The sequence below is a fragment of the Rattus norvegicus genome, chromosome 17, assembly GCF_036323735.1.
Source record: "Rattus norvegicus strain BN/NHsdMcwi chromosome 17, GRCr8, whole genome shotgun sequence".
Classification (NCBI taxonomy): Eukaryota; Metazoa; Chordata; class Mammalia; order Rodentia; family Muridae; genus Rattus; species Rattus norvegicus.
This window is the reverse complement of record NC_086035.1, coordinates 34,550,554-34,578,525: the sequence shown is the minus strand read 5'-3', so window position 1 is coordinate 34,578,525 and position 27,972 is coordinate 34,550,554. Positions and strand designations below refer to the sequence as shown.

General features: G+C 44.1%; 1 protein-coding gene across 4 annotated transcripts in view; it reads left to right on the top strand.

Moving 5' to 3' along the window:
- Positions 1-27,972, top strand: part of Mboat1 (membrane bound O-acyltransferase domain containing 1) — a 113,674-nt gene that overhangs the window by 75,180 nt on the left and 10,522 nt on the right. For 3 of the 4 annotated variants that reach the window (XM_039096010.2, NM_001109120.1, XM_039096011.2), the window contains 6 exons: positions 4,684-4,739; positions 14,335-14,389; positions 15,952-16,135; positions 17,513-17,705; positions 23,604-23,707; positions 27,687-27,751. In XM_039096010.2, coding sequence (XP_038951938.1) covers positions 4,684-4,739; positions 14,335-14,389; positions 15,952-16,135; positions 17,513-17,705; positions 23,604-23,707; positions 27,687-27,751 — 657 coding nt within the window. Of the gene's footprint in view, positions 1-4,683; positions 4,740-14,334; positions 14,390-15,951; positions 16,136-17,512; positions 17,706-19,571; positions 19,678-23,603; positions 23,708-27,686; positions 27,752-27,972 lie in introns of those variants that run through there. The other variant, XM_063276690.1, reaches the window with a different exon arrangement.

Below are 27,972 nucleotides of genomic sequence, written 5' to 3'. Positions count from 1 at the left end.
TAAGGATGTGGCTGGGTGCTGACGTTAGGAAGTAGGAGCACGCCTCAAGCTTAGAATCCTCGCTGTCAGAAGAAGCACTTCAGCTGCGTGAGGGAACTGTTTGTGCATCTTTCTTCCTGTGCTTGCATTGTATGCTCAGGATAGTCCCTCACAGACGGGGCAGAGGCTAGCCTAATCTAGAATTTACCTCACAGATGTATCTAGAGGCTAACCTATTCTACAAAATCTCTTACAGATGATTCCAGAGGCTAGCTTAATCTATAGAGGCCCTCACAGGAGCTCCCAGAGGCTAGCCTAATCTACAGAACATCTCACAGATGCTCTCAGAGGCTAGCCCAATCTATAGAACCCCTCACAGGTTCTTGCAGAGGCTAGCATAATCTACGTAAGCCCACATTCGTGCTCCCAGAGGCTAACCTATTCCACAAAATCCCCCACAGGTGCAGTGTGAGGCTATCCTAATCTAGAATATCTCTGGCAGGTGTGCCTAGAGGCTATCCCAATCTACAAAATCCCACACAGGTGCTCCCAGAGGCTAGCCTGAGCTGTGAATCCCTTCCTGGTGCTCGCAGAGGCTTGTCTTACTGTTGATTTCAGATCCTGTCAGTTGATAATACAGTAACTACCACATTCTGCGTGTTGAGCTTCACATTTATGGTAAAAAATGAGCATGATTACAAATCATAAGTCGACGGCTGCATCTCAGATTGTTCTATTTGATTGAAATATGTGTGGGACTTGTAGTTTTTCAGTCAAAATATTTACTTCCCAAGTCCGATTACCTCATACAACCTCCGTATTGATACTTAATAGATCTCAGTGCACATTTAGAGAGCAGTGAGTGTCCCGTTGTCCTGTGAAGGAAGATTTGGTGCTAACCTGTCCTGCTGGCAGATTCAAGTCTTCAGGGCTCGGGACCTCTCTTCCTTTTGACGGACAGCTTCTAGTTCTAGCTTGTCGATATATAAACACATGACTGCACTGTAAATTGTTTAATCTTTTGAATGTAGTGTGCATGCATGTGTATATATGTGGGTGCACACACGTATGAAGATGAAGGTACACAACTGTGTACAGGTATGTTGAGACCAGAGGTTGAGGCTGGGTGTCTTCCTCGATCATTTCTATCTTAGATGTGAGTCAGGAGCTTCACAATTTGGCTAGCATAGCTAACTAGCTCTCGCCAGGCTCCCGTCTCTGCCTTCTACGTACCAGGATCACAGGCAGGCCCTCACACCCACCTAACATTTATGTGTGGACTGGGGACTCAAACTCTGGTTTTTGTGCTTACGCTAAAAGTGCTTCACCTGCTGAGCCGTCTCTTCATCCATGAGATGTTTCTTTTTGTGTAAATTGTTAGAAACTTCGTTTGATATTTCAAATAGAAGCAACAGCTGTTGAGAGTACAAATTAGATAATGTATAATACTGTTACATGTACATATCACTAGATAAAATTTCAGCCACGGCTGCTATTGCTTCTTCTTGTTCTTGTTCTTCTTCTTTCTGTTCCTCTTTTTGTTGTTCTCCTCCTCCTCGTCCTCCTCCTCCTCCTCCTCCTCCTCTTCCTCCTCTTCTTCCTCCTCCTCCTTCTCTTTCTCCTCCTCCAAACAATGTCTTCTCTAAGGCTTGACAACAGTGTGTTTTTTACATGTTCCGGTGGTAGAGATTTCATGCTGACTAGTTAGTATTTATTGACTTTGCTGACTGTTCTTAGTCATCCTTTGAGAAGCTGACACTCAAATGGAAATGCATGTGCAGGAGATGTCTTGGGTGAAACATTTTTGGGATAGATTAGGGTCTTGAATAAGGCAGACACTTCAGCCAGGCTTATTCATACATGTCTATAATTGTAGCGGCTCAGGAGACTGAGGCAGGAGTCATGAGTTCAAGGCCTGCCTGAGCTTCATAGGAAGTTCAAAGCAAACCTGGCCAACTCAAGGAAACTCTTAAGAAAGAACTGAGGATATCGGTCAGTGATGAGGACTTCTCTAGCATAATGAGGTGCTGGGTTTAATCCCTGGTAATATGAGGGGGTGGGAGAGAGATGCTTGTGCATATTAGATTATCAAATGTTCGTGACAATGGAGGACATTTAATGCAGTCCTTGGAAGATGAAAACAAATGCATTTTTTACAGAAACGAAATTCTAGGCTAATTCCATAATATTTTATTACGTTATTGATGTACCTGTGTTCAGACACTATGGCAAAGGTATGAGTTAACTCGACTGTAAAGGTTTTCAGATAGCATGGCCATCAGAGAATGTGGCACTCATTTAAAAATATGTGCTGGGATTTGCATAGGAGGCTTGAATCTTAGCATTTCTAGGTTTTAAGAATAAAACAAAGGAATGCAGAAACGCTTGGGAAAGAAAGCGATGACGCCTCGGAGTCCATAATTAGAAACTACCGTGAATGCAGTGCCTATAGATAGTAAACCTCTTCTAAGAAAAACAGCTCTCAGTCTTTGTTGTACATTGTGGGTCAGAGGTCTTCCCGAGCATCAAGAGGGTGAGCTACAAAGACACATAGATCTGTGTGACCAACTTGGTCTCCTAGAAGCTCTGAGGTAGCCCGTATTTCAAGAACTAAAACCATGGCGTTCAATTATTTTTCAAAAAAGCCTGGCAGAGCTTGCTGCCCTAGAGTGCCTGACCTGGTTCCCTCCTGGCTGGCTGTTAAGTATTGTTATCTGTTCTGCCAGAGCACAGATGTCCTCCCTCCTAGGCAGACCTACATTTCCTTTAAAGCACAGCATTATGTTGTTTTAAGTCCTGCCCATTGGGTATTAGGTTTCTGCAAACACGATGTTAGATGTGGATAGATCTCAGAGTAGTTAGTGTTTTTCTCTGAGCCATCTCTCCAGCTCATTCCCCTTTTTTATTCAGCCTGGTACTCTAGCCCGTGGCATAATGCTATCTGCATTTAGGGTGAATCTTTCCTCGTTAGGTAAATCTCTCAAAAAGCACTCACAGACACAGCTAAAAGTGTGCTTCATTAATTTCCTATGTGTTTCTTAATCAAGTCAAGTTGATGATCAAAATTAACCAACGCATGCTCTCAGCAGCAGTGTGGAGAAGGGTGCTGATTTCCCCGTATCCCTGCAGACACTTGTCATTGTCCATCATTTTGATTACAGCTGTTCTGGTGCTTGGGAATGGTACCTCACCATGGTTCCCACTTGAATTTCTGTGACTGCTAATTACAACTGCCATCCTTTTATGTGCTTACTGTCCATTTACACACACACACACACACACACACACACACACACACGTTACTCATTGAGATTTTATTAAATTAAATTAAACTATAGGTTAAAAACTTATAAAATATATGATTTATATGTATTTTCATTTTCTTTACTTTGAAGCATACATGTGTGTGTGAGTGTGTGTGTGAGTGTGAGTGTGTATGTGAGTGTGTGTGTGAGAGTGTGTGTGAGTGTGTGTTGTGTGTGTGTGAGTGTGTGTGTGTGTGTATGTGTGTGTGTGTGTATGTATGTGTGACAGGGTCTCTTTAGGTAACTCCTGATCTCCCTGCCTTATTACAGACATGGTATATATGTAGCTGAAAGTTAAAATGCTAATCTTTACCACCATCCAATTATCCTAGCTTCTCTTTCTTTCCTGGTAAATTTTTATCTTAGGTTATTGTGAGACTGTGCGTGACATGGCTGTTGCTGTTTTAAAATTAGAGTGGTTACAATTAGTCCCACAACTGCACATGGTAGGACCCACTGACCAGGTGTGTGAGGCTCCTCACGAGATGGCCCTTAAAGCCCCTGGGGGTCGTACATGCCCTCTAAGGTACACAGCAGTCAATAGTCGCTGCGGAGGTGGGGACGAGAAAGAGCTCTCTTTAGTGCAGGAGCTGCCCATAAATTACCTATGTTCCTGCTGCTAACTCTTCGTCCACGAACCTGTGAGTAACACGAGTTAATCTCACTGGGTCAGCAAGCAAGACTTGAGGAATCCGTTTCTTTTGTCTTTTACTGGAGCCCTAACTGGGATGACTTGAAGTTTGTTCATGTTTCCCCAGAAAGGTCTCTCAACAATGGTTGGCTTTAGCAAGTTAAGGTTTTTGTTAACAGTAGGCTTATTTATAGACAGCCGTATTTTACAAATAAGTCTTACTATGTATATATTGCCAGCTTCCCTTTAACAGGTCAAAACAGGTTGCAGCCGATGGGGATGAAGACACCGACAACAGTCCCATATCTTTTAGTGTTGGGAGCATGATTTGGGAAAGGTGTCACTTTGGCATTATTTGAGCATCCCATAGTACACTCAGAGAGACAAAACAGTCTAGCCTCTCATCCATCTAAACTATATGGGCTCACTCAGGCTAGAAACATGGACAAGAACATGCCATCTTGCTGGCCCTCCTTTACCCTTCCTGGTATGCAGTGTTTATTGACCTGTGTGAAGGTCTCATGTGGGCTATCCCAGACTGTCTGAGATGGCAAAGGCTATCCCAACACCCGAGGACAGAGTGCCCCACAGCAAGTATTGCTGTGTCTGCACATGTAAAGCACTTTGTGAGGGGAATTGAAATGGACTATTTTGGATTCATCGTTTCTGCGTTTAATCTAGTAAACTTCAAGGTGAAAACCATCATGCAAAGAAATAGAAATTTCTTTTTTTATAAAAAAAAGTTTCTGTTTTCTGTCCCCTTTCTAGGCCTCTGATGATTGTCACTCAGAAGATCACGACCTTGGCTTTCCAAGTTCATGATGGTGAGAAAACATTTTTCCTTTTGGTTCTCAGAGCCAGCCTGGCATCCAGCGCTCCAGTGCATGTATTTACACACAGGCCAAGGTTTATGTGAGCACTGCGGGCCTTGCTCTCTCCTGTTCAGCGTTCCTAAGCTTCCTTAGTCATACCCTCCACTCTCCCGGGCAACATTCCCTGTTTCCTTATGGCATCCACAGCCTTCATTTGCTAAAATGTTGGCTCCAAGAACAGTGAGTTTTTGTTTACATTTTAAAGTTAATTTACGATGGCCTCCAACCTTTATAAATTTTTCCCAAATTTATTAAGACAACAGCTTCCTCTTTGCTTTGATTTCATCTCTGAAAAACTTAGAGGGTAATAAAATATTTAACAGCATTGGTTTTTTTTTATTATTATTAACTTGAGTATTTCTTATATACATTTCGAGTGTTATTCCCTTTCCCAGTTTCCGGGCAAACATCCCCCTCCCCCCTCCACTTTCTTATCGGTGTTCCCCTCCCCACCCTCCCCCCATTGTCCCCCTCCCCCCAACAGTCTAGTTCACTGGGGGTTCAGTCTTAGCAGGACCCATGGCTTCCCCTTCCACTGGTGCTCTTACTAGGATATTCATTGCTACCTATGGGGTCAGAGTCCAGGGTCAGTCCATGTATAGTCTTTAGGTATTGGCTTAGTCCCTGGAAGCTCTGGTTGCTTGGCATTGTTGTACATATGGAGTCTCGAGCCCCTTCAAGCTCTTCCAGTTCTTTCTCTGATTCCTTCAACGGGGGTCCTATTCTCAGTTCAGTGGTTTGCTGCTGGTATTCGCCTCTGTATTTGCTGTATTCTGGCTGTGTCTCTCAGGAGCGATCTACATCCGGCTCCTGTCGGTCTGCACTTCTTTGCTTCATCCATCTTGTCTAATTGGATGGCTGTATATGTATGGGCCACATGTGGGGCAGACTCTGAATGGGTGTTCCTTCAGTCTCTGTTTTAATCTTTGCCTCTCTCTTCCCTGCCAAGGGTATTCTTGTTCCCCTTTTAAAGAAGGAGTGAACCATTCACATTCTGATCATCTGTCTTGAGTTTCATTTGTTCTAGGCATTTAGGGTAATTCAAGCATTTGGGCTAATAGCCACTTATCAGTGAGTGCATACCATGTATGTCTTTCTGTGTTTGGGTTAGCTCACTCAGGATGATATTTTCCAGTTCCAGCCATTTGCCTACGAATTTCATAAAGTCGTTGTTTTTGATAGCTGAGTAATATTCCATTGTGTAGATGTACCACATTTTCTGTATCCATTCCTCTGTTGAAGGGTATCTGGGTTCTTTCCAGCTTCTGGCTATTATAAATAAGGCTGCAATGAACATAGTGGAGCACGTGTCTTTTTTATATGTTGGGGCATCTTTTGGGTATATGCCAAAGAGAGGTATAGCTGGATCCTCAGGCAGTTCAATGTCCAATTTTCTGAGGATCCTCCAGACTGATTTCCAGAATGGTTGTACCAGTTTGCAATCCCACCAACAATGGAGGAGTGTTCCTCTTTCTCCACATCCTCGCCAGCATCTGTTGTCCCCTGAGTTTTTGATCTTAGCCATTCTCACTGGTGTGAGGTGAAATCTCAGGGTTGTTTTGATTTGCATTTCCCTTATGACTAAAGATGTTGAACATTTCTTTAGGTGTTTCTCCGCCATTCGGCATTCCTCAGCTGTGAATTCTTTGTTTAGCTCTGAGCCCCATTTTTTAATAGGGTTATTTGTTTCCCTGTGGTCTAACTTCTTGAGTTCTTTGTATATTTTGGATATAAGGCCTCTATCTGTTGTAGGATTGGTAAAGATCTTTTCCCAATCTGTTGTTTGCCGTTTTGTCCTAACCACAGTGTCCTTTGCCTTACAGAAGCTTTGCAGTTTTATGAGATCCCATTTGTCAATTCTTGATCTTAGAGCGTAAGCCATTGGTGTTTTGTTCAGGAAATTTTTTCCAGTGCCCATGTGTTCCAGATGCTTCCCTAGTTTTTCTTCTATTAGTTTGAGTGTGTCTGCTTTGATGTGGAGGTCCTTGATCCACTTGGACTTAAGCTTTGTAAAGGGTGACAAGCATGGATCGATCTGCATTCTTCTACATGTTGACCTCCAGTTGAACCAGCACCATTTGCTGAAAATGCTATCTTTTTTCCATTGGATGGTTTTGGCTCCTTTGTCAAAAATCAAGTGACCATAGGTGTGTGGGTTCATTTCTGGGTCTTCAATTCTATTCCATTGGTCTATCTGTCTGTCTCTGTACCAATACCATGCAGTTTTTATCACTATTGCTCTGTAATACTGCTTGAGTTCAGGGATAGTGATTCCCCCTGAAGTCCTTTTATTGTTGAGGATAGCTTTAGCTATCCTGGGTTTTTTGTTATTCCAGATGAATTTGCAAATTGTTCTGTCTAACTCTTTGAAGAATTGGATTGGTATTTTGATGCGGATTGCATTGAATCTGTAGATCGCTTTTGGTAAAATGGCCATTTTTACTATATTAATCCTGCCAATCCATGAGCATGGGAGATCTTTCCATCTTCTGAGGTCTTCTTCAATTTCCTTCTTCAGTGTCTTGAAGTTCTTATTGTACAGATCTTTTACTTGCTTTGTTAAAGTCACTCCGAGGTACTTTATATTATTTGGGTCTATTATGAAGGGTGTCATTTCCCTAATTTCTTTCTCGGCTTGTTTCTCTTTTGTATAGAGGAAGGCAACTGATTTATTTGAGTTAATTTTATACCCAGCCACTTTGCTGAAGTTGTTTATCAGCTTTAGTAGTTCTCTGGTGGAACTTTTGGGATCACTTAAATATACTATCATATCATCTGCAAATAGTGATATTTTGACCTCTTCTTTTCCGATCTGTATCCCCTTGACATCCTTTTGTTGTCTGATTGCTCTGGCTAGAACTTCAAGAACTATATTGAATAAGTAGGGAGAGAGTGGGCAGCCTTGTCTAGTCCCTGATTTTAGTGGGATTGCTTCGAGTTTCTCTCCATTTAGTTTAATGTTAGCAACTGGTTTGCTGTATATGGCTTTTACCATGTTCAGGTATGGGCCTTAAATTCCTATTCTTTCCAGGACTTTTATCATGAAGGGGTGTTGAATTTTGTCAAATGCTTTCTCAGCATCTAATGAAATGATCATGTGGTTTTGTTGTTTCAGTTTGTTTATATAATGGATCACGTTGATGGTTTTCCATATATTAAACCATCCCTGCATGCCTGGGATGAAGCCTACTTGATCATGGTGGATGATTGTTTTGATGTGCTCTTGGATTCGGTTTGCCAGAATTTTGTTGAGTATTTTTGCGTCGATATTCATAAGGGAAATTGGTCTGAAGTTCTCTTTCTTTGTTGTGTCTTTGTGTGGTTTAGGTATAAGAGTAATTGTGGCTTCGTAGAAGGTATTCGGTAGTGATCCATCTGTTTCAATTTTGTGGAATAGTTTGGATAATATTGGTATGAGGTCTTCTATGAAGGTTTGATAGAATTCTGCACTAAACCCGTCTGGACCTGGGCTCTTTTTGGTTGGGAGACCTTTAATGACTGCTTCTATTTCCTTAGGAGTTATGGGGTTGTTTAACTGGTTTATCTGTTCCTGATTTAACTTCGGTACCTGGTATCTGTCTAGGAAATTGTCCATTTCCTGAAGATTTTCAAGTTTTGTTGAATATAGGTTTTTGTAGTAAGATCTGATGATTTTTTGAATTTCCTCTGAATCTGTTGTTATGTCTCCCTTTTCATTTCTGATTTTGTTAATTTGGACGCACTCTCTGTGTCCTCTCGTTAGTCTGGCTAAGGGTTTATCTATCTTGTTGATTTTCTCAAAGAACCAACTTTTGGTTCTGTTGATTCTTTCTATGGTCCTTTTTGTTTCTACTTGGTTGATTTCAGCTCTGAGTTTGATTATTTCCTGCCTTCTACTCCTCCTGGGTGTATTTGCTTCTTTTTGTTCTAGATCTTTTAGGTGTGCTGTCAAGCTGCTGACATATGCTCTTTCCTGTTTCTTTCTGCAGGCACTCAGCGCTATGAGTTTTCCTCTTAGCACAGCTTTCATTGTGTCCCATAAGTTTGGGTATGTTGTACCTTCATTTTCATTAAATTCTAAAAAGTTTTTAATTTCTTTCTTTATTTCTTCCTTGACCAGGTTATCATTGAGTAGAGCATTGTTCAATTTCCAAGTATATGTGGACATTCTTCCTTGATTGTTATTGAAGACCAGTTTTAGGCCGTGGTGGTCCGATAGCACGCATGGGATTATTTCTATCTTTCTGTACCTGTTGAGGCCCGTTTTTTGACCAATTATATGGTCAATTTTGGAGAAAGTACCATGAGGAGCTGAGAAGAAGGTATATCCTTTTGCTTTAGGATAGAATGTTCTATAAATATCTGTTAAGTCCATTTGGATCATGACTTCTCTTAGTCTTTCTGTTTCCATGATCTGTCCATTGATGAGAGTGGGGTGTTGAAATCTCCCACTATTATTGTGTGAGGTCCAATGTGTGTTTTGAGCTTTAGTAAGGTTTCTTTTACATATGTAGGTGCCCTTGTATTTGGGGCATAGATATTTAGGATTGAGAGTTCATCTTGGTGGATTTTTCCTTTGATGAATATGAAGTGTCCTTCCTTATCTTTTTTGATGACTTTTAGTTGAAAATTGATTTTATTTGATATTAGAATGGCTACTCCAGCTTGCTTCTTCTGACCATTTGCTTGGAAAGTTGTTTTCCAGCCTTTCACTCTGAGGTAGTGTCTGTCTTTGTCTCTGAGGTGTGTTTCCTGTAGGCAGCAGAATGCAGGGTCCTCGTTGCGTATCCAGTTTGTTAATCTATTTCTTTTTATTGGGGAGTTGAGGCCATTGATGTTGAGAGATATTAAGGAATAGTGGTTATTGCTTCCCGTTATATTCATATTTGCATGTGAGGTTATGTTTGTGTGCTTTCATTCTCTTTGTTTTGTTGCCAAGACGATTAGTTTCTTGCTTCTTCTAGGGTATAGCTTGCCTCCTTATGTTTGGCTTTACCATTTATTATCCTTTTGTAGTGCTGGATTTGTAGAAAGATATTGTGTAAATTTGGTTTTGTCATGGAATACCTTGGTTTTTCCATCTATGTTAATTGAGAGTTTTGCAGGATACAGTAACCTGGGCTGGCATTTGTGTTCTCTTAGGGTCTGTATGACATCAGTCCAGGATCTTCTGGCCTTCATAGTTTCTGGCGAGAAGTCTGGTGTGATTCTGATAGGTCTGCCTTTATATGTTACTTGACCTTTTTCCCTTACGCTTTTAATATTCTTTCTTTATTTTGTGCATTTGGTGTTTTGACTATTATGTGACGGGAGGTGTTTCTTTTCTGGTCCAATCTATTTGGAGTTCTGTAGGCTTCTTGTATGCCTATGGGTATCTCTTTTTTTAGGTTAGGGAAGTTTTCTTCTATGATTTTGTTGAAGATATTTACTGGTCCTTTGAGCTGGGAGTCTTCACTCTCTTCTATACCTATTATCCTTAGGTTTGATCTTCTCATTGAGTCCTGGATTTCCTGTATGTTTTGGACCAGTAGCTTTTTCCGCTTTACATTATCTTTGACAGTTGAGTCAATGATTTCTATGGAATCTTCTGCTCCTGAGATTCTCTCTTCCATCTCTTGAATTCTGTTGGTGAGGCTTGTATCTACAGCTCCTTGTCTCTTCTTTTGGTTTTCTATATCCAGGGTTGTTTCCATGTGTTCTTTCTTGATTGCTTCTATTTCCATTTTTAATTCCTTCAACTGTTTGATTGTGTTTTCCTGGAATTCTTTCAGGGATTTTTGCGATTCCTCTCTGTAGGCTTCTACTTGTTTATTAATGTTTTCCTGTGTTTCCCTAAGTGTGTTCATGTCTTTCTTGAAGTCCTCCAGCATCATGATCAAATATGATTTTGAAACTAGATCTTGCTTTTCTGGTGTGTTTGGATATTCCATGTTTGTTTTGGTGGGAGAATTGGGCTCCGATGATGCCATGTAGTCTTGGTTTCTGTTACTTGGGTTCCTGCGCTTGCCTCTCGCCATCAGATTATCTCTAGTGTTACTTTGTTCTGCTATTTCTGACAGTGGCTAGACTGTCCTATAAGCCTGTGTGTCAGGAGTGCTGTAGACCTGTTTTCCTCTCTTTCAGTCAGTTATGGGGACAGAGTGTTCTGCTTTCGGGCGTGTAGTTTTTCCTCTCTACAGGTCTTCAGCTGTTCCTGTGGGCCTGTGTCTTGAGTTCACCAGGCAGCTTTCTTGCAGCAGACAAGTTGGTCTTACCTGTGGTCCTGAGGCTCAAGTTTGCTCGCGGGGTGCTGCCCAAGGGCTCTCTGCGGCGGCAGCAACCAGGAAGACCTGTGCCGCCCCTTCCGGGAGCTTCAGTGCACCAGGGTTCCAGATGGCTTTTGGTGTTTTACTCTGGCGTCCGAGATTTATGTACAGAGAGCAGTCTCTTCTGGTTTCCCAGGCTTGTCTGCCTCTCTGAAGGTTCAGCTCTCCCTCCCACGGGATTTGGGTGCAGAGAACTGTTTATCCGGTCTGTTTCCCTCAGGTTCCGGAGGTGTCTCAGGCAGGGGTCCTGCCGCTCCTGGGCCCTCCCCCACAGGAGCCCAGAGGCCTTATACAGTTTCCTCTTGGGCCAGGGATGTGGGCAGGGGTGGGCAGTGTTGGTGGTCTCTTCTGCTCTGCAGCCTCAGGAGTGCCCACCTGACCAGGTGGTTGGGTCTCTTTCCCACAGGGTCTGGGAGCAGAGAGCTGCTGCGGGCCCGGGATCCGCGGGCGTGGGACCTCCGGCAAACACAGGACGTGCCAGGTCCTAGATGAACTCTGCCTCTGTGTGGCCCGATCTCACCAGGCAGCTCTCTTGCAGCAGACAAGTTGGTCTTACCTGTGGTCCCGAGGCTCAAGTTTGCTCGCGGGGGTGCTGCCCAAGGGCTCTCTGCGGCGGCAGCAACCAGGAAGACCCGGTTTTTAATGATTCGTTAGGGGTGGTGTGTGCTTAGAAAAATTCATCTGATAAGATTAGCCTCTCCTGTAAAAAACTGGGAGAAGGAAGAATCTTTTGCCGTGTAAAACTGAACCTTTTTTTTTCCTACTTAAGTTCTTGCTAGCAATGGCCAGGACACGTGATTTACATCCTTAGAGTGTTTTCCAGAGATGGGAGAGGGACTGTGAGCCAAGTAGAAGCTTCCACTACAGGGTTAAGAGGTGCAGTGAGCAGGGGTCCTGAAGGCTTGAGCTGCTCTGGGAAGATGTCAACTGTTGACAAGTCTTTGCAGTAGATAGGCTGAGAAGAGTTCTCTCCAACATCTGGTTTCCTTGTTTTACTTAAAGCATGGGGCAGATTGCATTTCATTCATACTTGGAGCTTTAGCTACTCTGCAAAGAGCTGAGTCATAGCAAGAATGGGGTGTCCTCCATAGCTAGAAAGGGGTGTCCTCCATAGCTAGAATGGGGTGCTTATAGAGTCACCAACCATCCTGATTTGCTCGGGGCTCAGACACATCCCAAAATATGACTGTCATTGTCACAGAAAGTCCCAGGAAAATGGAAACCTTGCTTGGCAGTGGCTGCCAGAAATGTCTAACCAATGTTCTATGGGCCTGAGGAAGCTCAGGACAGCTTTGAAGGTAGTTCTACCCCAAATTATAAAGTTATTTAAAACTTTGTAAGATTTTTTGGGGGGTAGAGGTGGGGTGGGGTTTACCTATGCTGTTCTGTTCTTGAGTATAAACTCTATATATGACAACTTTGTGTCACCCTGTCAAAAGGTTGGGCATGCCTACCAGTCTAGACTAACAGAACCAGTAGTCAAAGTCATTCAGTTACGCAAATTGCCATGGAAGTGATGCTTATTGAGCTCGCAAAGAAAAAGTGGAGTGGGTTTAATTGTATCCAGGCTTAGTCTTGAATTTGGAATCCTTCTGTTTCCTTTTGTGTTTGTTCGTTTTTGACACTACCTCCTTCCTCATCATTATCTTCCTCTTCCTCCTCCTCTTCCTCCTCCATTTCCTCTCCCACCTCCTCCCTCTTTTCCTACGTCTTTTTGTTAAATTTTGAAATAGACTTTGGGCCTAAATTTACATTTTTAAGTACTCTCCCTTTACCACATTTCCTGGAGTATTCCTAACATGGAGTAAAGTGTTTATTTACTCTTCCCCCCCCTTGTGTGTGGGACGAATAAGGGAATTCCAGAAACACTCTGTCTTTTCTTAGGCATTTTCTTTTGACAGGACATTATTATGTCTCCTAGCTGGCCTGAAATTCGATCCCCCTGTCTCTGCCTTCCATATGCTATGATTATAGGCCTGGGCGACCACACATAGCTGAAGTGCATTGTGGAATTGCCTTCCTGGTTGCTAGGCAGATTTAGTCTCTTGTGTTGCTTATTGTCTATTGGAGCCAGGGTGTGGCTTGTTTCTGTACTCCCAGCACTTGAACAGCGTGCACAGGAGGGCTGCAGATTCAGGGCCAGCCTGGGCTAAATAGTGAGATCTTACATCACAAAAACAAGACAGGAAAAACACACAAAGATAAGACTTTAGTTTCTTTGCCTCCAAGGTAGCATGCAGATTCACAGGAAATGAATGTGGCTTGCAGTTGGAAGTTTGTCTGCTCTGGATGAGTCTGAAGAAAGAGAGGAAGAGAATGTGTGACGATTCTTTGTGCTTTCCCTGCAGTTAGGGCTGCATTCCTTCTGCTGTTTGGAGGGCCCTGCTTCTTCCACCATTGTATCTCATCCCATCCTCTCAGCTTCCCCATTCCAGCCTGCCCCTCTCCTCAGGTGTATTAGGGCTTTGTTCCTGTGGCTGTGACAAAATACTCTGACCAAAGCAACTTAAGGTAGAAAGGGTTTATGTTGGCTCATGGTGAGAGGTACAGTCCATCACATCTGGGAAGGCATGGCATCAGGCGCATGCGTGCGTTGTGTCGCACTGCATTTGGAGTCAGGAGGCAGAGAGGGATGGATGCCTGGTGGTGCCTCACTTTTATTAAGCCCAGAACCCAGCCGGCACTTGGAGTGGTGCTGCCTACAGGGAAGGTGCTTTTCCCACCTCACTTAACCACTTCTGGATAATCCCTCCCAGACAAGCCCAGAGGCTGGCCTCCTAGGTGATTCTGGGTCCTGTCCTCTGACAGTTGCTGTTAATCCTCACATTGTTTCCCACTAGGCATTGTGAGGGGGGCATTTGAATTGGTTCAGCTCACAAAAGGAGCTCTCACAGCTGCTAGAGCAGTGGAATCCTGCCTTGTGGTAAGGAAAGGGCCGGTTTCTCTGGAGCTAATACCCTACTAGGCAAGTCAAATACAGGTAACCTTGAATGGTCCCTGGTACATATGAACCTATGGAGACCATCCCTCTTCACGTCCGTCTAGATAACTGATCCAGGACGGAATCAGGGCCTTGTGTGTGCTCAGCTCACTCCTTCCTCTCTAGGGCTTTTGAAAATGAAAACCAGGGCCTCTCTATAGCAAGATTTGGAAAAGGAAAATAATTGTCTTTTTCTAAATGAGTTTGGGAAGCCCCTTTTAGGATCAGTTTCTTATTTCACTTTAAATGCCTGACTCCTAATTTCCTAATTCTGTTTTCACAGGATTAGGTCGAAAAGCTGAAGACCTTTCTGCTGAGCAACACCGACTTGCTGTGAAGTAAGTTAGCAGCGAGTACATTCTCAAGCCCTTTGCATGTGCCCAGAGCAGTGCTTCTCAATTCTCCTAACCCTGAGACCCTTAATACAGTTCCTCACGCTGTGGTGACCCCCAACCTTAACATTATTTTCATTGCTACTCCATAACTGTGATTGTTATGAAAATGTCTGACATGCAGGATATCTGATGGGCAGCCCCCAAACTCGTGATCCACAGGTTCAGAACCATTGGTCTAGAGTTTCCTCATTTTAATAAACACTCACATACGAATTCCACTCTATGGATATGGTATTACTATTGAATCTGCACTTCTCTGTCTACTAATCCTTGCCTTTGGACAATGCTAAACAATGGCTAACTTTGGATATAGATCATTTTATTTGGGTCTCCTGTAGGGCAGAGGACAAGGGCAGAAGGATCTGCCCTCTAATTTTGTCAGTCCTGTGAGATTCTCCTTTCCCAGGATGTGTATGCCTACTCTAGAATGATTTTTAATGGATTTGTGTCTGGGGCCTTTTAGAAATAGTAATTCCTAACTCATGTAGTGTGATTAGGTCTCCAGCACAGGGAAAGATAGGAAGTGGGCCAGAAAAGATTCAGGTAGGGGAGTTAGCGGGATTCTGAAGTTGGTCTTTGGCTAATGTGGATGGAACAGGTATGGGTTAGAGAGAAGGGCGGGGCCCCTAAAGAATCAGGAGAAGACCATTGGTGGGGGATGAAAACACCATTGGAATGGCTCACCAAGAGCCACTGCAGCTGCAGGATACGATCCTTCTAGAGGGTCCCGAGAGCTTGCTGGCCTCCCTGTGAAGTCCCAGAGCTATGTTCCCAGCAGACCTGGGACTTGGGAACAGCTGTGCAGGAAGAACTGGAAGGGTCTAATATGTCCAGTCTCGGGCTCAGTGCTGAGTGCCTATTAACAGCTTAAGGGACAGTCTGACGAACTAATGAGTGCTGGTCCCTCAAGTGTCCCCTCCCTACAATGACACCCTACTAGGGTCTCAAGGGATGCCTGTGCTCTTGAAGCATCCAGCAGAGCCATGCACTCCAGGCCCCCCCCCCCCCCCCGCGCTCTTGTTTTCAGGACCTAGACAGCAAAGCAGACGACAGAAATTGCACAGTTGGTTTTGTGTGGCTTCCAAGTGGAAACTGCTCGGGTCCTCCCACCATTTCCTTTGTATTTATGTTGGCAGTCTGGAGAGAATTCCCCTGTCTGGAGCATCTCAGCATTAGGTCACATTCTCACCCTGCCTTTGTTTGTGCCTCTGTTTTGTGATGCACGCACACAGAGGCGATGAGAAAAGAGCCTCAGAGTAACCTTTGCCTGAGATGCCTCCCTCAGAGTTCATGGTCCTCGCCCACGATGGTGACTCGAAACTGTGACCTTCTCACTTACCTATCTCCTCCATGGTTCCTGTCTGAAAGATGTCTGTCTTAGCTGGATTCTATTAAAAATAGAAGTGAAAGGTCTTGCCATGAATTAAAACGGTATACCAGCATGTTCTGAAGGAGAACTGACCATGGAGGAATAGTCAAGTTTTACATCTTGCTTACATTCTCAGAGTGAAGCCCTCGCTTTTAGAATACTTAAGCTACCACCTCAACTTTATGAGTGTCATAGCTGGCCCTTGCAACAATTTCAAGGACTATGTAGCCTTCATCGAAGGGAGACATATACACATGAAGTTGCTGGAAGTGAACTGGAAGGAAAGAGGTTTCCAAAGTTTGCCAGAACCTTCTCCCACTGTAAGTTTTTGGTACTCAGTATGTTTCTGTGTGTGTGTGTGTGTGTGTGTGTGTGTGTGTGTGTGTGTGTGTGTGTGTGTGTTCGTTCAGAGAATGGGTTTCACTTTCAGAGCTAACCTTTGCTAATAGTCATTTTAATTAAAATGTAGCTGGTCGTGTTGCTTGGTGATAGAGTCCTTGCTTTAGCATGTACAAATTCCTAGGTTTGATTCCCCAGAACAGCAAAAAGAAAACAGGGGGAATGGAGAGATGGCTCAGGGGTAAGAGCACTGACTATTCTACCAGAGGTTCTGAGTTAAATTCCCAGCAACCACATGGTGGCACTTAACCATCTATAATAAGATCTAATGCCCTCTTCTGGCGTGCAGGCATACATACAGGCAGAACGCTATATATGCAATAAATAAATACATCTTAAAAAAAAAAAGTAGGCCCGGAGAGATGACTCAGTGGTTAAGAGCACTGATTGCTCTTCCAGAGGTCCTGAGTTCAATTCCCAGCAATCACATGGTGGCTCACAACCATCTGTAATGGGATCTGATGTTTTCTGGTGTGTCTGAAACACACCAGACAAACAAATAAACAAATAAATAAAACCATCTAGAGGAGAAAGGGGTTTATTTAGCTCCCAGGTTATAGGCCTGTGAGAAGCCAGAGCAGAAGCTGTAGGCAAAAAGGAAGAACTGTTTAGTGGCTCCCTTGTGGGCTCACATTAGCTACCTTTCTTATTTTTGGTTGTGAGCCTAACCTTTAACTCTCCAGCCCTTAGCTACCTTTCTTCTACAGTCCAGCCCAACTGCATCAATTAGCAGTTAGGAAAATGGCCTACAGACATGCCATAGGGCTATCTGGTCAAGCATTTCATCAACTGAGCTTCCCTTTCCCCTGGTGACTGTAGGTTTGTGTCAGAGTGACAGTTGAAGATAACAGTGACTCTAGATTTAACGTTTAAATTGTCGGAAGCTAACGTCATCACTATCTGCCCAGGTGTTCTGCCTCAAGTGTTCAATTACCTGCATGGGATCCATTGTACCAGAAGCCTCTCCCTCCTGCCTGGTGACTCTACCGTGGTTCCCTGGCTGTGGTACCCTATCATGGTATCCAGTTCCCTTGTGTTTTGGCAATAGCCCTACCTAACTTATGTTGGTAGGAGAACCGAAAACACTTTCAGATACGTCCCATGTTTACAGTGAAAACTTCCAGTCCTCAAGGGTGGCATGCATGTTCTGCATATAAACACACCACCTACACATTTGTGTCTTGAGGAAGGAAATCCGTACCCTTGCCCTTCCTTCTAGGGCAGTAATTGATAACAATGCTCTTTAGGTTCCTCATACCCGAGTAGTTACATGGGTTTTCTTTCCCCCCCATTTCTAGGGAGCTGTGATACAGAAGTTGTGCATAACCTTGATGTCTCTCCTGTTGTTTTTGACACTCTCTAAGTCCTTTCCCGTCACCTTCCTTATTGATGACTGGTTTGTACATAAGGCCAACTTTCTGAGTCGTCTCTGGTACTTATACGTCGTCATGCAAGCCGCAAAGCCCAAGTATTACTTTGCCTGGACATTGGGTAAGTTTGATGGAGTGGCCCTAAATGAATGAGGAACCTCGTGGTCCTCTGTGGATGGCTTAGGCAGAATCTCATTTGTACCATTGACTCATTCATTATAAAGTCGGATCCTTCGTGGGTGGCCGGGAAGCCAGCGCCAATTTTAATCTTCAACATTGAGCTCCTCTCTTCCACATAAACTCAGTTATCAGTGAGAAGAGGATATCTGGGCTGTTCTTTAAACACAGTGTTCATAACAGCTTCCAGCCATGGAACTTGACCACTGCATGCAGAATTGAGAGAAATTTCCAGTACAGTCTGGCCTGCTCTTCATTTTTCCCGGTTGTCTGTTTAATGACTTTTCCCAGCACAGTGACAGGAATGCTAGCTGAGCCTGGTGCTTCAGAAGGAAGCTGACTTCAGCTTTTCCTCTTTATGGTGGAAAGTTCCACTTTTTTTTTTCTTTAGGGGAGTGTTGGCCAATCTCCAGGTTTTATATAGTTCCTTTGAAAAAACTTTAGATGGTGTCATAGAAAGCTTTGCTAAGAGATAATAAACCTATGCACTTACTGAGGCTGATAAAGGATTTTGAATCCAGATTGCAGATTAAGGAATAGCACACAACTCGGATCCTCTTCTTAGTTTGTGCCTTGGGCTTTAAGTTCCAAATTAAACTTGCTGTATGCAAAATTACTTTCTTTATTCAAATACTTTTTTATTTAAAATTTCTTTTTTCAAATATCAAAAAAAAATCACTTTCTTTATTCCAACTGCGTTCTTTATTCCTATTGGTAATATGAAATAGACTCTTTGGCCATTTGGGCATGTGGCACAGCATGGCAGGTTTTTCACGACAGTGTGTTAATGCCGAGAGCCAGACACTTTTTATTGTCCCAAGCACAAACGTTATGCACATTAAGCAATTTCTGCCTGGGCCAGATTATTTTTACTGCAAGAATATGTCTGTATAAGTTCAGCCCAAATGCGTTATTTCTCTAATAATTGGCCAGAGACAACAGGCTTAGAGCTTTTTGTTTTGTTTTGTTTGTTTGAGACTGGATCTTACTATGTAGTGCTAGCTGGCCCGGAACCCACACAGCAGACCAGGCTGGCTCAAACTCAGGGATCCGCCTGCCTCTGCTGGGACTTAGAGATGTGAGCTACTGCACCAGCATTAGAGCTGTTTTAGAAGTTATGGGTGCTATGTTTTGTTCCCATTACCGCTCAGTTTAATTTAGTGGTGTCTGCCAAGTGCCAGGCTTTGTCCTAGGAAATATCTTTCTGCATCTCAAGACTGGGACATTTTGTGGGAACATAGACCTCCCTATCAACTGGGCAAGAGGCATCAAGAGCTGCCTCAGTGGTCATAATATGGAGGAAAACTGTGTTTCAAAGACTGTTCCCCTCCTTCCCGATTCTGCTATTTCTTTGCTAGTTAAAAATGCTGCCTTCTAGGGGCTGGGGATTTAGCTCAGTGGTAGAGCGCTTACCTAGGAAGCGCAAGGCCCTGGGTTCAGTCCCCAGCTCCGAAAAAAAAAAATGCTGCCTTCTTTATTTCTGTAGTAGCTGGGCAGTCCTATCTCCAGTAGCTGGGGGTCCATTTGGATCCTTGCATATATATGTTTTCCTGTGCAAAATACTTAACGCTTCCACTTTGCTCTAACCTGAGTAAGGATGTGCGCAGGTGCTCATTCCTGCTGTGTGTGCATGCGTGCATGCTCACCTGTGGGCGTGCATATGGTATGTGCGTATGTGTGTGTGTGTTTGTGGAGAGAGGATGGGAGAGAGTGGGAAAGTCTTTTTTCTGTTAACTGCATTCTCTATTTTCACTTATTTGCTTTCTCTCCTCTCCCCCCACCCTTCCTGCTCCCACATTTTGTATCTCAGGGCTTAAGGGCTGGCTTTGAACTAAATCAGCTCCAGATTTAAGGAGGAAAGAAAGGCCATTCCGTGGCCTCATGGGGAGAGTCTGACACAAGGTGGGTTGTGCTGACAGGGTCTGGGTGGGAGGGATGACAGGGGACAGGATGTCATTCTGTCCTTAGGAGAACTTCTCAGACTTTGGAATGTCGGTATGATGCTTTGGGACATCTTTCTCCGTGCACTGAGATGTTTATCTCCCGTCCCCTCTGCCCCATCTCTCTGTTTCCTCGGTTGCATGGTGGAAACACTTTAATTTGCATAGCTTCGATTTGAAGTTTTTTTTTCCGGTTTAGATTACATGGGTTAGTCTGAAATTGACCTTTATATTATTTATGAATAAAGGAGCAATGGATAGTCCATCAGGGAATATTTAAATTACTTAACCGAATAATTGTTTTATCCAGCTCTTTAAAATGCCATTTACATATAATTGATGTACTAATTATAAATTATTATAAATTGAATCCTTAAAGCTGGCCTCTCATGGATCTCAGCTGCACTGCACTGTTAGGCCTGCTCGTTACTGATTATATTAAATTAGTAAAACTATTTTCTTTGGACTTAACATCCAATTCTGATTCTCTCCAACTAATTGATACTAATTAGGGAGGCTCAACTGTGGTGTAAGCTATGTTCTAAGGACCACAAACTCCAAGAAGGGATATCCAAACAAGTTTGTCCACCACAGTAAGTTACACCGTGCGTGGAGGAAGGAAAGCTGCTTTGGGGCTATGAGTCAGAGCCTCACTCTGGCTGCTCTGGGCTATGATGGAATCTTAGATAAACTTCTGCAGAAAGCACTGTGCAGAACAGGGAAGCCTGACTCTCCAAATAGGGTAATTCTGGGAACCAGTCATCTTGAAAAGGAGCTCTTAACCCCTTAGAATGTGGGATCAGTTCTGGCCTTCAGATTCAGTGCTGCCTACACTGGAATGGTCTGCACATTGAACCAACATTTCTGGTCTCAGTCTCCTTTCCACCCCTATTGGCAGAGGCCATTACAATAAAAATGGCTGCCACCATCTCTTGAGTGCTTCTTTGGATGGGCCCTGTATTTTATACACACTCCAACAGCTCTTTAGTCTGGGCGCCATTGTTATATCTGTTTTACTCTTAGGGAATAGGTTTCTAGAAGTTACTCACCTCCTCTAGCGTTTGTATTCATATGCTGCTGATCCTACCCTTACTGTCCCTCCTAACACATCCCTGGAGTAACTAAGAAATACCTGTAAGGTGTTAGGCACAGAGACCCAGAGGGTATGTGATGTCTCATCTTGGTGGCCAGCTTGCTGGCATTGAGAAGCACATAAACTATTGGCAAAGCACACTTTGTGAATGTAAGGACATTTCCAGACACAGTTTCCCTAGAGGAAATTCCAGACTTGTTTGCTAGCAGCACCATAGGTTGTCTGAGGGTTCCAGGATGGGACCAAATGGGGGAGAAAGAGAAAGATGGGGACACAGGCATTGCTCTTTCTGCTTCCTGAGCACCATGATGTCACATGTACACACGCGCGCGCACACACACACACACACATGCACACAGATGGACAGACACACACAGATGGACAGACACACACATACACACAGATGGACAGACAGACACACACACATGCACACAGATGGACAGACACACACAGATGGACAGACAGACAGACACACACACATGCACACAGATGGACAGACACACAGATGGACAGACAGACACATACACACAGATGGACAGACAGACAGACACACACACATGCACACAGATGGACAGACACACACAGATGGACAGACAGACACATACACACAGATGGACAGACAGACAGACAGACAGACAGATACACACACACACACACACACACACACACACACACACACACACCCCTTCCCTGTAGTGATGGATTGCAATATCTGGGGCTGACCTGAAATAAACTGGTCCCTGCCTTAAGTAGCTTTGTGCAGGTGTCTTGTGAAAATCTGACATCACAGGCGATGACCACAGAACTCATGCATTCTGTGCACAATCACTGCTTGACTCTTTCAGCTCTGTGTGCTGGGCACAAGGTCAAAGGGCATGGAAAGTTAAGAACTGCTGCACTGACCTTGCCATGGGCTGTCCCCTAGTTGACATCAGTCATTTCTTGATTTGGTGTCACATAGGAACTCTGAGGCTCCTTTTTGGGCATCAGTTTTCTCTGTCTTCTCTACTGAGTTTCCCTCTAGAGGAGAGAGGATGACATAGGGCTTTGTGCTTTTAAATCCTTTAAGAGAAACCAGATAGTTTTCAACTGAAGCCAAGCCTAAGATAAGCATCATTAAATCATCAACTATGCTAAAAATAGAGGAGATAAACAGAACTGTGTTCTCTCTCTCTCTCTCTCTCTCTCTCTCTCTCTCTCTCTCTCTCTCTCCCTCCTCCCTCCCTCCCTCTCCCTCTCCTTTTCCCTCCCTCCTTCCTTTCCTCCCTCCATCCCTCTCTCCAGTTTGGGGATGGCTTCCATGGTAAGTGCTAGACAAGCTCTGGACCACTGAGCTCAGAGCCACCCTGGAGAAGGCTGCCTCATTTTGAATGGCTGTTCTGAAGATGGGCTCCTTTCTAGGAGGTTAGGAAGGCTGTCTGCATTTGGACTTGAAGGTCTATGGGATGATCCTTCAGATGTAGAACTCTGAAGCACTGAGATTTAATTAGTGTGAGTCACTAATAACCACGTTCTTGAAGAGCATAGTCCAACAGAATTTGGACTATGAGAAAGGAGGAAATTAGTCTGTTGGTCTTCATCATAACTGTAGGAGCTTGTCAGGACTCGAGTTGGTTACAAAACACCTCGTTAAGGCATTTTGAGGCAAATTGTTCCTTTGGGAACCATTTTCTTGTAGTTTAGTTAAATAAATGAAGATGGAAGTGAGGCTTTCAGAACTACTCTGTGGAGAAGGTAGCTTGCTATTTTCTTTTCTTTCTTTCTGAGACAAAATTTTCCCGTGTAGTCAAGCCTTACACTTGTTATGTAGCCCAGAATAATCTTGTACTCTAGATCCTTCTGTCTCTGCCTCTAAGCTCTGCCACCACACACTGTGGAGGGTGCTGATCTCTGTGTACTGTTGTGGCTTCCATTGGAGCTGGTTCCCAGTTCCCAGCTTGGCTTCTCTACCTTGATTTGGGTGTAAAACTTTCCTTAATTGCATCTTGTGTTAGCCTGTCAGACCCTTGTATGTAACGTGTCCAGGATAAGGTCCTGGTTTGCTTCCAGTGTTGGGTCTCCCTTGACATAGCACACCTACCCCATAACACCTGAGACAGTGAATGTAACAGCCAGCTTGGTGGGATTTCAGATTGGGCAATGCTTCTGGGTGTGCCTGAAGTTATTTCTAGGAGGCTCGACTGAGGTGGGAAGACCCACCCAGAGTGTGACTGGCACCATGGTCTGGGGTCCTGGATTGGGTAAAACAGAGAAAGTGAGTCGAGAGCCACACTCCTCTCTTCCTGACTAAGAGTGCTGTGTGACTAGCTGCCTCATATGCCTCCCGCCATGCCTTCGCCGCCATGAACAATACTAAACCCTTTCTTCCTTAAGCTGCCTTCATCACGGCCGTCTTCCATCTTCAGTGATAACTCTTAGCCCTCTACCATGTCCACTGCTATCCTCCGCATCTAAGCAGGAACACGTTGTGCCCTCTTCTCTTCCTGTAGCATCTTGCCAGGCCCTGAATCCTGCAGCTAACATCTTCATCTCATTTCTTCACTCCTCCCTGACGCTCCTCTGTCCATCTGATGCTCCTCCAGTCTTGTGCCATATGGCAAGCATTCACTTAAAGGCTGTAGAAGAAATGAATGACAGCCAAGGTCACCAGACAGACAGTCGCCATAACAAGGCCAGATCCTTTGCATGGTTTTTTGGCTCATTTTCCAAGAAACTACAGACTAGGCTTCCAGTGTTGGAACTAGACAAATGTTTGCACTCCTTTAAAGACCTCTGCCTGGATCCTGATGTTCTGTCTTAAAAACTACAGCGGACGCAGTGCACAACGCAGCCGGCTTCGGGTTCAGTGGCATAGATGCGGATGGAAATTCTTGTTGGGATCTACTATCTAACCTGAACATCTGGAAGATCGAGGTGAGAAGACTGTGTTTGTGGAACAAACGGGCACAGTGAATAAAGCAAACAGTTGCTGTGAGGATGGGATTCCCAAAGTCCTTCATCAGGGTGTCTGGGGAATGCTGTTTGGGGGATGCCTGGCTCCACATTGTCCTCAGCATTTGTATCTTCAATCTCTTCCTCCTCCTCCTCCTCCTCCTCCTCCTCCTCCTTGCCCTCCCCTTCCTCTCCCTCCTCCTCCTCCCTGTCCTCCTCCTCCCCCTCCTCCTCCTCTCCCTCTTCTTCCTCTCCCTCCTCCTCCTCCCCCTCCTCCTTCCCATCTTCCTCCTCCTTCCCTTCTTCCTCCCCATCTTCCTCCTCCTCCATCCCCTCCTCTTCCTCCTCCCCCTCCCGATTATCATCACCTTGTTTTCAGGATACCTGCTTTCTTGACACTTGACAAGATTCAAGGAAAAATGACATCACGAATTTGAAAAGAGCTATGAAAATCTTTCTGTTGTTTAATCCTTGATCTACCAACTAGAGAGTGAAAAAGCCATTTCCTCTTGTTTGCATTTTGCTTGGGACCCAGTTGAGAATGTAGACCAGAGGCTCATGCCTTTAGAACTGAGCATGTCCATCTGTCTGGTTTTTTGTTTTTGTTTTTGTTTGCCTTTTTGGAGGTAATTTTAATTCATTCAGATTTTGGGGAAGAACTGTCTCAGTGCACACCTCTTACACCACTAGGGTAGTGTGTCTCTTCTTCAGTCTTGATTCTAGGATGTCGGTTCTCTGTGTCTTGGCTCCCTTTGGACCATGTCATTTCAGTTGTGCTCTGCCCTATTTACACTAGCACGGGCAGGGCCACCTGGTCACACAGCCTTCATCCTGCAGCAGGAGACAAAGGCTAAGCTTTGTACATGCAGGGACACTCAGGCAGCTGCTCAGGGCAGCTAACAGTTTTTGATTTCCATCTACGCTGGGGCAGACATGCAAGCAGGAAAAAGGGACCAAAATGAGCCTGAGAAAACCTCCACCTTCTTCTGCCTCAGGCCTGTCCCATTTGGAAGGCTTCCAGAGGGAAGGTGGCTTGCCTTTCACCTATCAAAAAGTTGTAGGGCGTGGTTAGATTCTCCTCCCCCATCTTCCTCTTCCTTCTCCTCCCCATCTTCCTCCTCTTCCCCTTCTTCCTCCTCCTCCCCCTCCTCCTTCTTCTCTTTTTCCTCCTCCCCCTCCTTCTCCTCCTCTTCCTCCTCTTTCTCCTCCTCCCCTTCCCCTCTTCTTCCTCCTCCTCCTTTCTCCCCTACACCTCCTCCTCTTCCTCCTCCTCTCCCTCCTCCTCCTCTTCCTCCTCTTTCTCCTCCTCCTCTTCCTCCTCTCCCCCTCCTCTTCTCCCTCCTCTTCCTTTTCTTCTTCCTCTTGCCCCTTCTCTACCCTTTTATCCATCCTCCTTTCTTCCTCCACCTCTTTCCCCATCTCCCCTTCTTCCTCCTCCTTCTCCTCCTCACCCCTTTCTCCTCCTCCTCCTCCTCCTCCATTTCTTCTTCCTCCCATCCTCTTCTCCCACTATTCAAAAGGTAAATGGAAGAGAGAAATAGAAGCACTTTGTACCTGTCGCCTAACCAAATTGCATCATATATTCTACTTAAATTCATGGTGCTATTTGATGCCTCAGACTGATCAAATTGCATCAACAGCCCTCACTGTGGGGGAAAATGCTAATATTTGGATTCTAGAGAATCTGAGGCCTCTTTGGGTCAGAAAGCCCTGGCAAGTATGATTTTAAAAAAATGGCTCAAACTTAGAACTGGTTCTGAGTGAGCAATGACACCTCACTCTATTATAGTAAACCATTCCACCAGAAAGTTTCCAGACAGCATAACCACCTGCCCCATTCTCAGAAAAGACTGTATGCTTCTTTTTACTATGCAGACGTCAAGCAAGGTCCTGGGGTTTAGGGACTTCATTCCCGTGGAAAACTGCCCTGCTGCTTGTGAATATGAATATGAATATGAATATATATATTCATAGTGCACCAAAAGACAGATCCCTTTCATTATGGATGTGTGCTTGGGGTCAAAGGCTGATATTGTTATATAGTTATTCTAAGAGAAAATGAGAATATTGATTTCCATTGTGTTTGGTATGTGTCAAGAATAAAGGAGCAACAAGGAAGTCTGATTTTGTTACAGTGCTTCAAACCATGTTTAAAGCATTCTATTAGCTGTGTAAACAGAGACAAACTGGATTTAGAAATAACCCAATGAATAATAGATCGCCTGACAATCACACATCATCTGTTTCCGTTTACCTTGCATTTGTTGTGTGTGTGTCTGATTTCCTCTTGTCTTTTAGTCTGTTATCTGTGATTCTCTAATTATCATCTCTCCATATCTGTTTACCTGTCATAGAGTTTCTATTGTTGTGATAAAACCCCATGACAAAAAAAAAAAAAAAAAAAGCCTGGGGAGGAAATGGTTTTCTTCAGCTTATGCTTCCACATCACAGCGCATCACTGAGAAGTCAGGGCAGGAACTCAAATGGGGCCGGAACCTGGTGGCAGGAGCTGATGCTGCTCGCTGGCTTGGCCACTGGTGGCTTTTTCAGCCTCCCTCTTATTCATCTCAGGGCCACTTGCCCAGGGGCTGGGCTCTCCAACACCAATCATTAATGAAGGATAAGACCTATAGACTTACCTACAGAAAATCTGTTGGGGGCATTTTCTCAATGGAAGATCCTCTTCCCCAAATAACTCTAACTTGCTTCAAGGTGGCAAAAACAAAACAAAACAAACAAAAACAAACAAACAAAAAAAAACAACTAAGAAGCATCCTACCTTTGAATGTATTGATCTGTTTTCCACCATCTCCCTATTATCGTTCGTTGTCTATCCAGCCTGTGTTCTGTATCCTCTGTCATCTGTATTGCCTAGCTAACATGTGTCAGTCCGTCTTCTGTCTCTTCCCCTTCTACTGCTCTATACTCTCCATTCAAGCATATTGCATTAGATGGATATGTGGCCTCAAAATGGTTTCCTTCCTTCCTCCTTTCTTTCTTTCTTTCTTTCTTTCTTCCTTCCTTCCTTCCTTCCTTCCCTCCCTCCCTCCCTTCTTTCTTTCTTTCTTTCTTTCTTTCTTCTTTCTTTCTTTCCTTCTTTCTTTCTTTCCTTCCTTCTTTCTTTCCTTCCCTTTCTTTCTTTCTTTCTTTCTTTCTTTCTTTCTTTCTTTCTTTCTCTCTTTCTTTCTTTCTTCTCTCACATATTTCATTCCGACCGCAGTTTCCCCTCCCTCTCCTCCCTCTTCTCCCTCCCTTTCCTCCCCTTCCTCCCCTTCCCTGTAAACAAGCTTTCTTATGGCTGAAGGGAAAAGCCATACTTCTTGTTACCCTTTGAATGAGAAAGCTCATCCATGGCTTATGTGGGGCTGCCTTCTTTTGGCAGTTGACCAACTTACCCTGTTTCCAGATGGGTGATGTTTCTTTGTTTTCTTTTCTGTATTATTTTCCCTTCATGCATGAAGGCTTTTACTATTCTGGGCAGAGTTGGATACAGTTGGGACTGTGCCGCTCTTTATAGAAATGACTGTAAAAGGCTGACCTAGTTTGCACATGGTTACATAGTACAGAGATAACAGTTTCATTTAACTTGTCCCCAAAGCCCTACAATCAGATGATTGAACTTTCCTTGTGGTAAATCCCATTTTAGAGTAGTTTTAAGTCATTTGACCATTTTTTAGGGAATCAGAGTGGGAGGGGATTGACAGAACTCCCCTTCCGCTTTGCTCTAAAGTAAAAATAAGTTTTGAGCAGACTCGAGTTTCCAAGCCAAAGTTTAACTGCAAAGTACATCTTATAAATGCCAGAAAATGTTAACTGCCTGTGGCGGAACAGCTGATTGACAGAACTCTGAGTAACGGCGCTTGGCATTCACATCAGCTCCGAGCAACGGAGGTCTAGCCAGGACTTTCCGTTGCTTGGGTATTTTTAAAGCTAATGATAGGTGTTATTTTCTTGTTTTTAGACTGCCACGAGTTTCAAAATGTACTTGGAAAACTGGAATATTCAGACATCTACATGGCTGAAATGGTAAGGGACATAAAAACTACTTTACTGCTCCTGGCCCGGATGTGCTTAGGGGCTTCCTAGGTGAGCAGCAGCTGCCGGCCAGCCATGCAGCTGCTGACCGGCACGCGGTCTGACAGTTTGACATTAGTCTGCACATCTTGTAAATAAAAGAAGTAGGCACAGTGGCCTGAGAACATCCCTGTCTGAGCCCATTTCATCCCATAATGCTCTGCACTCCACTC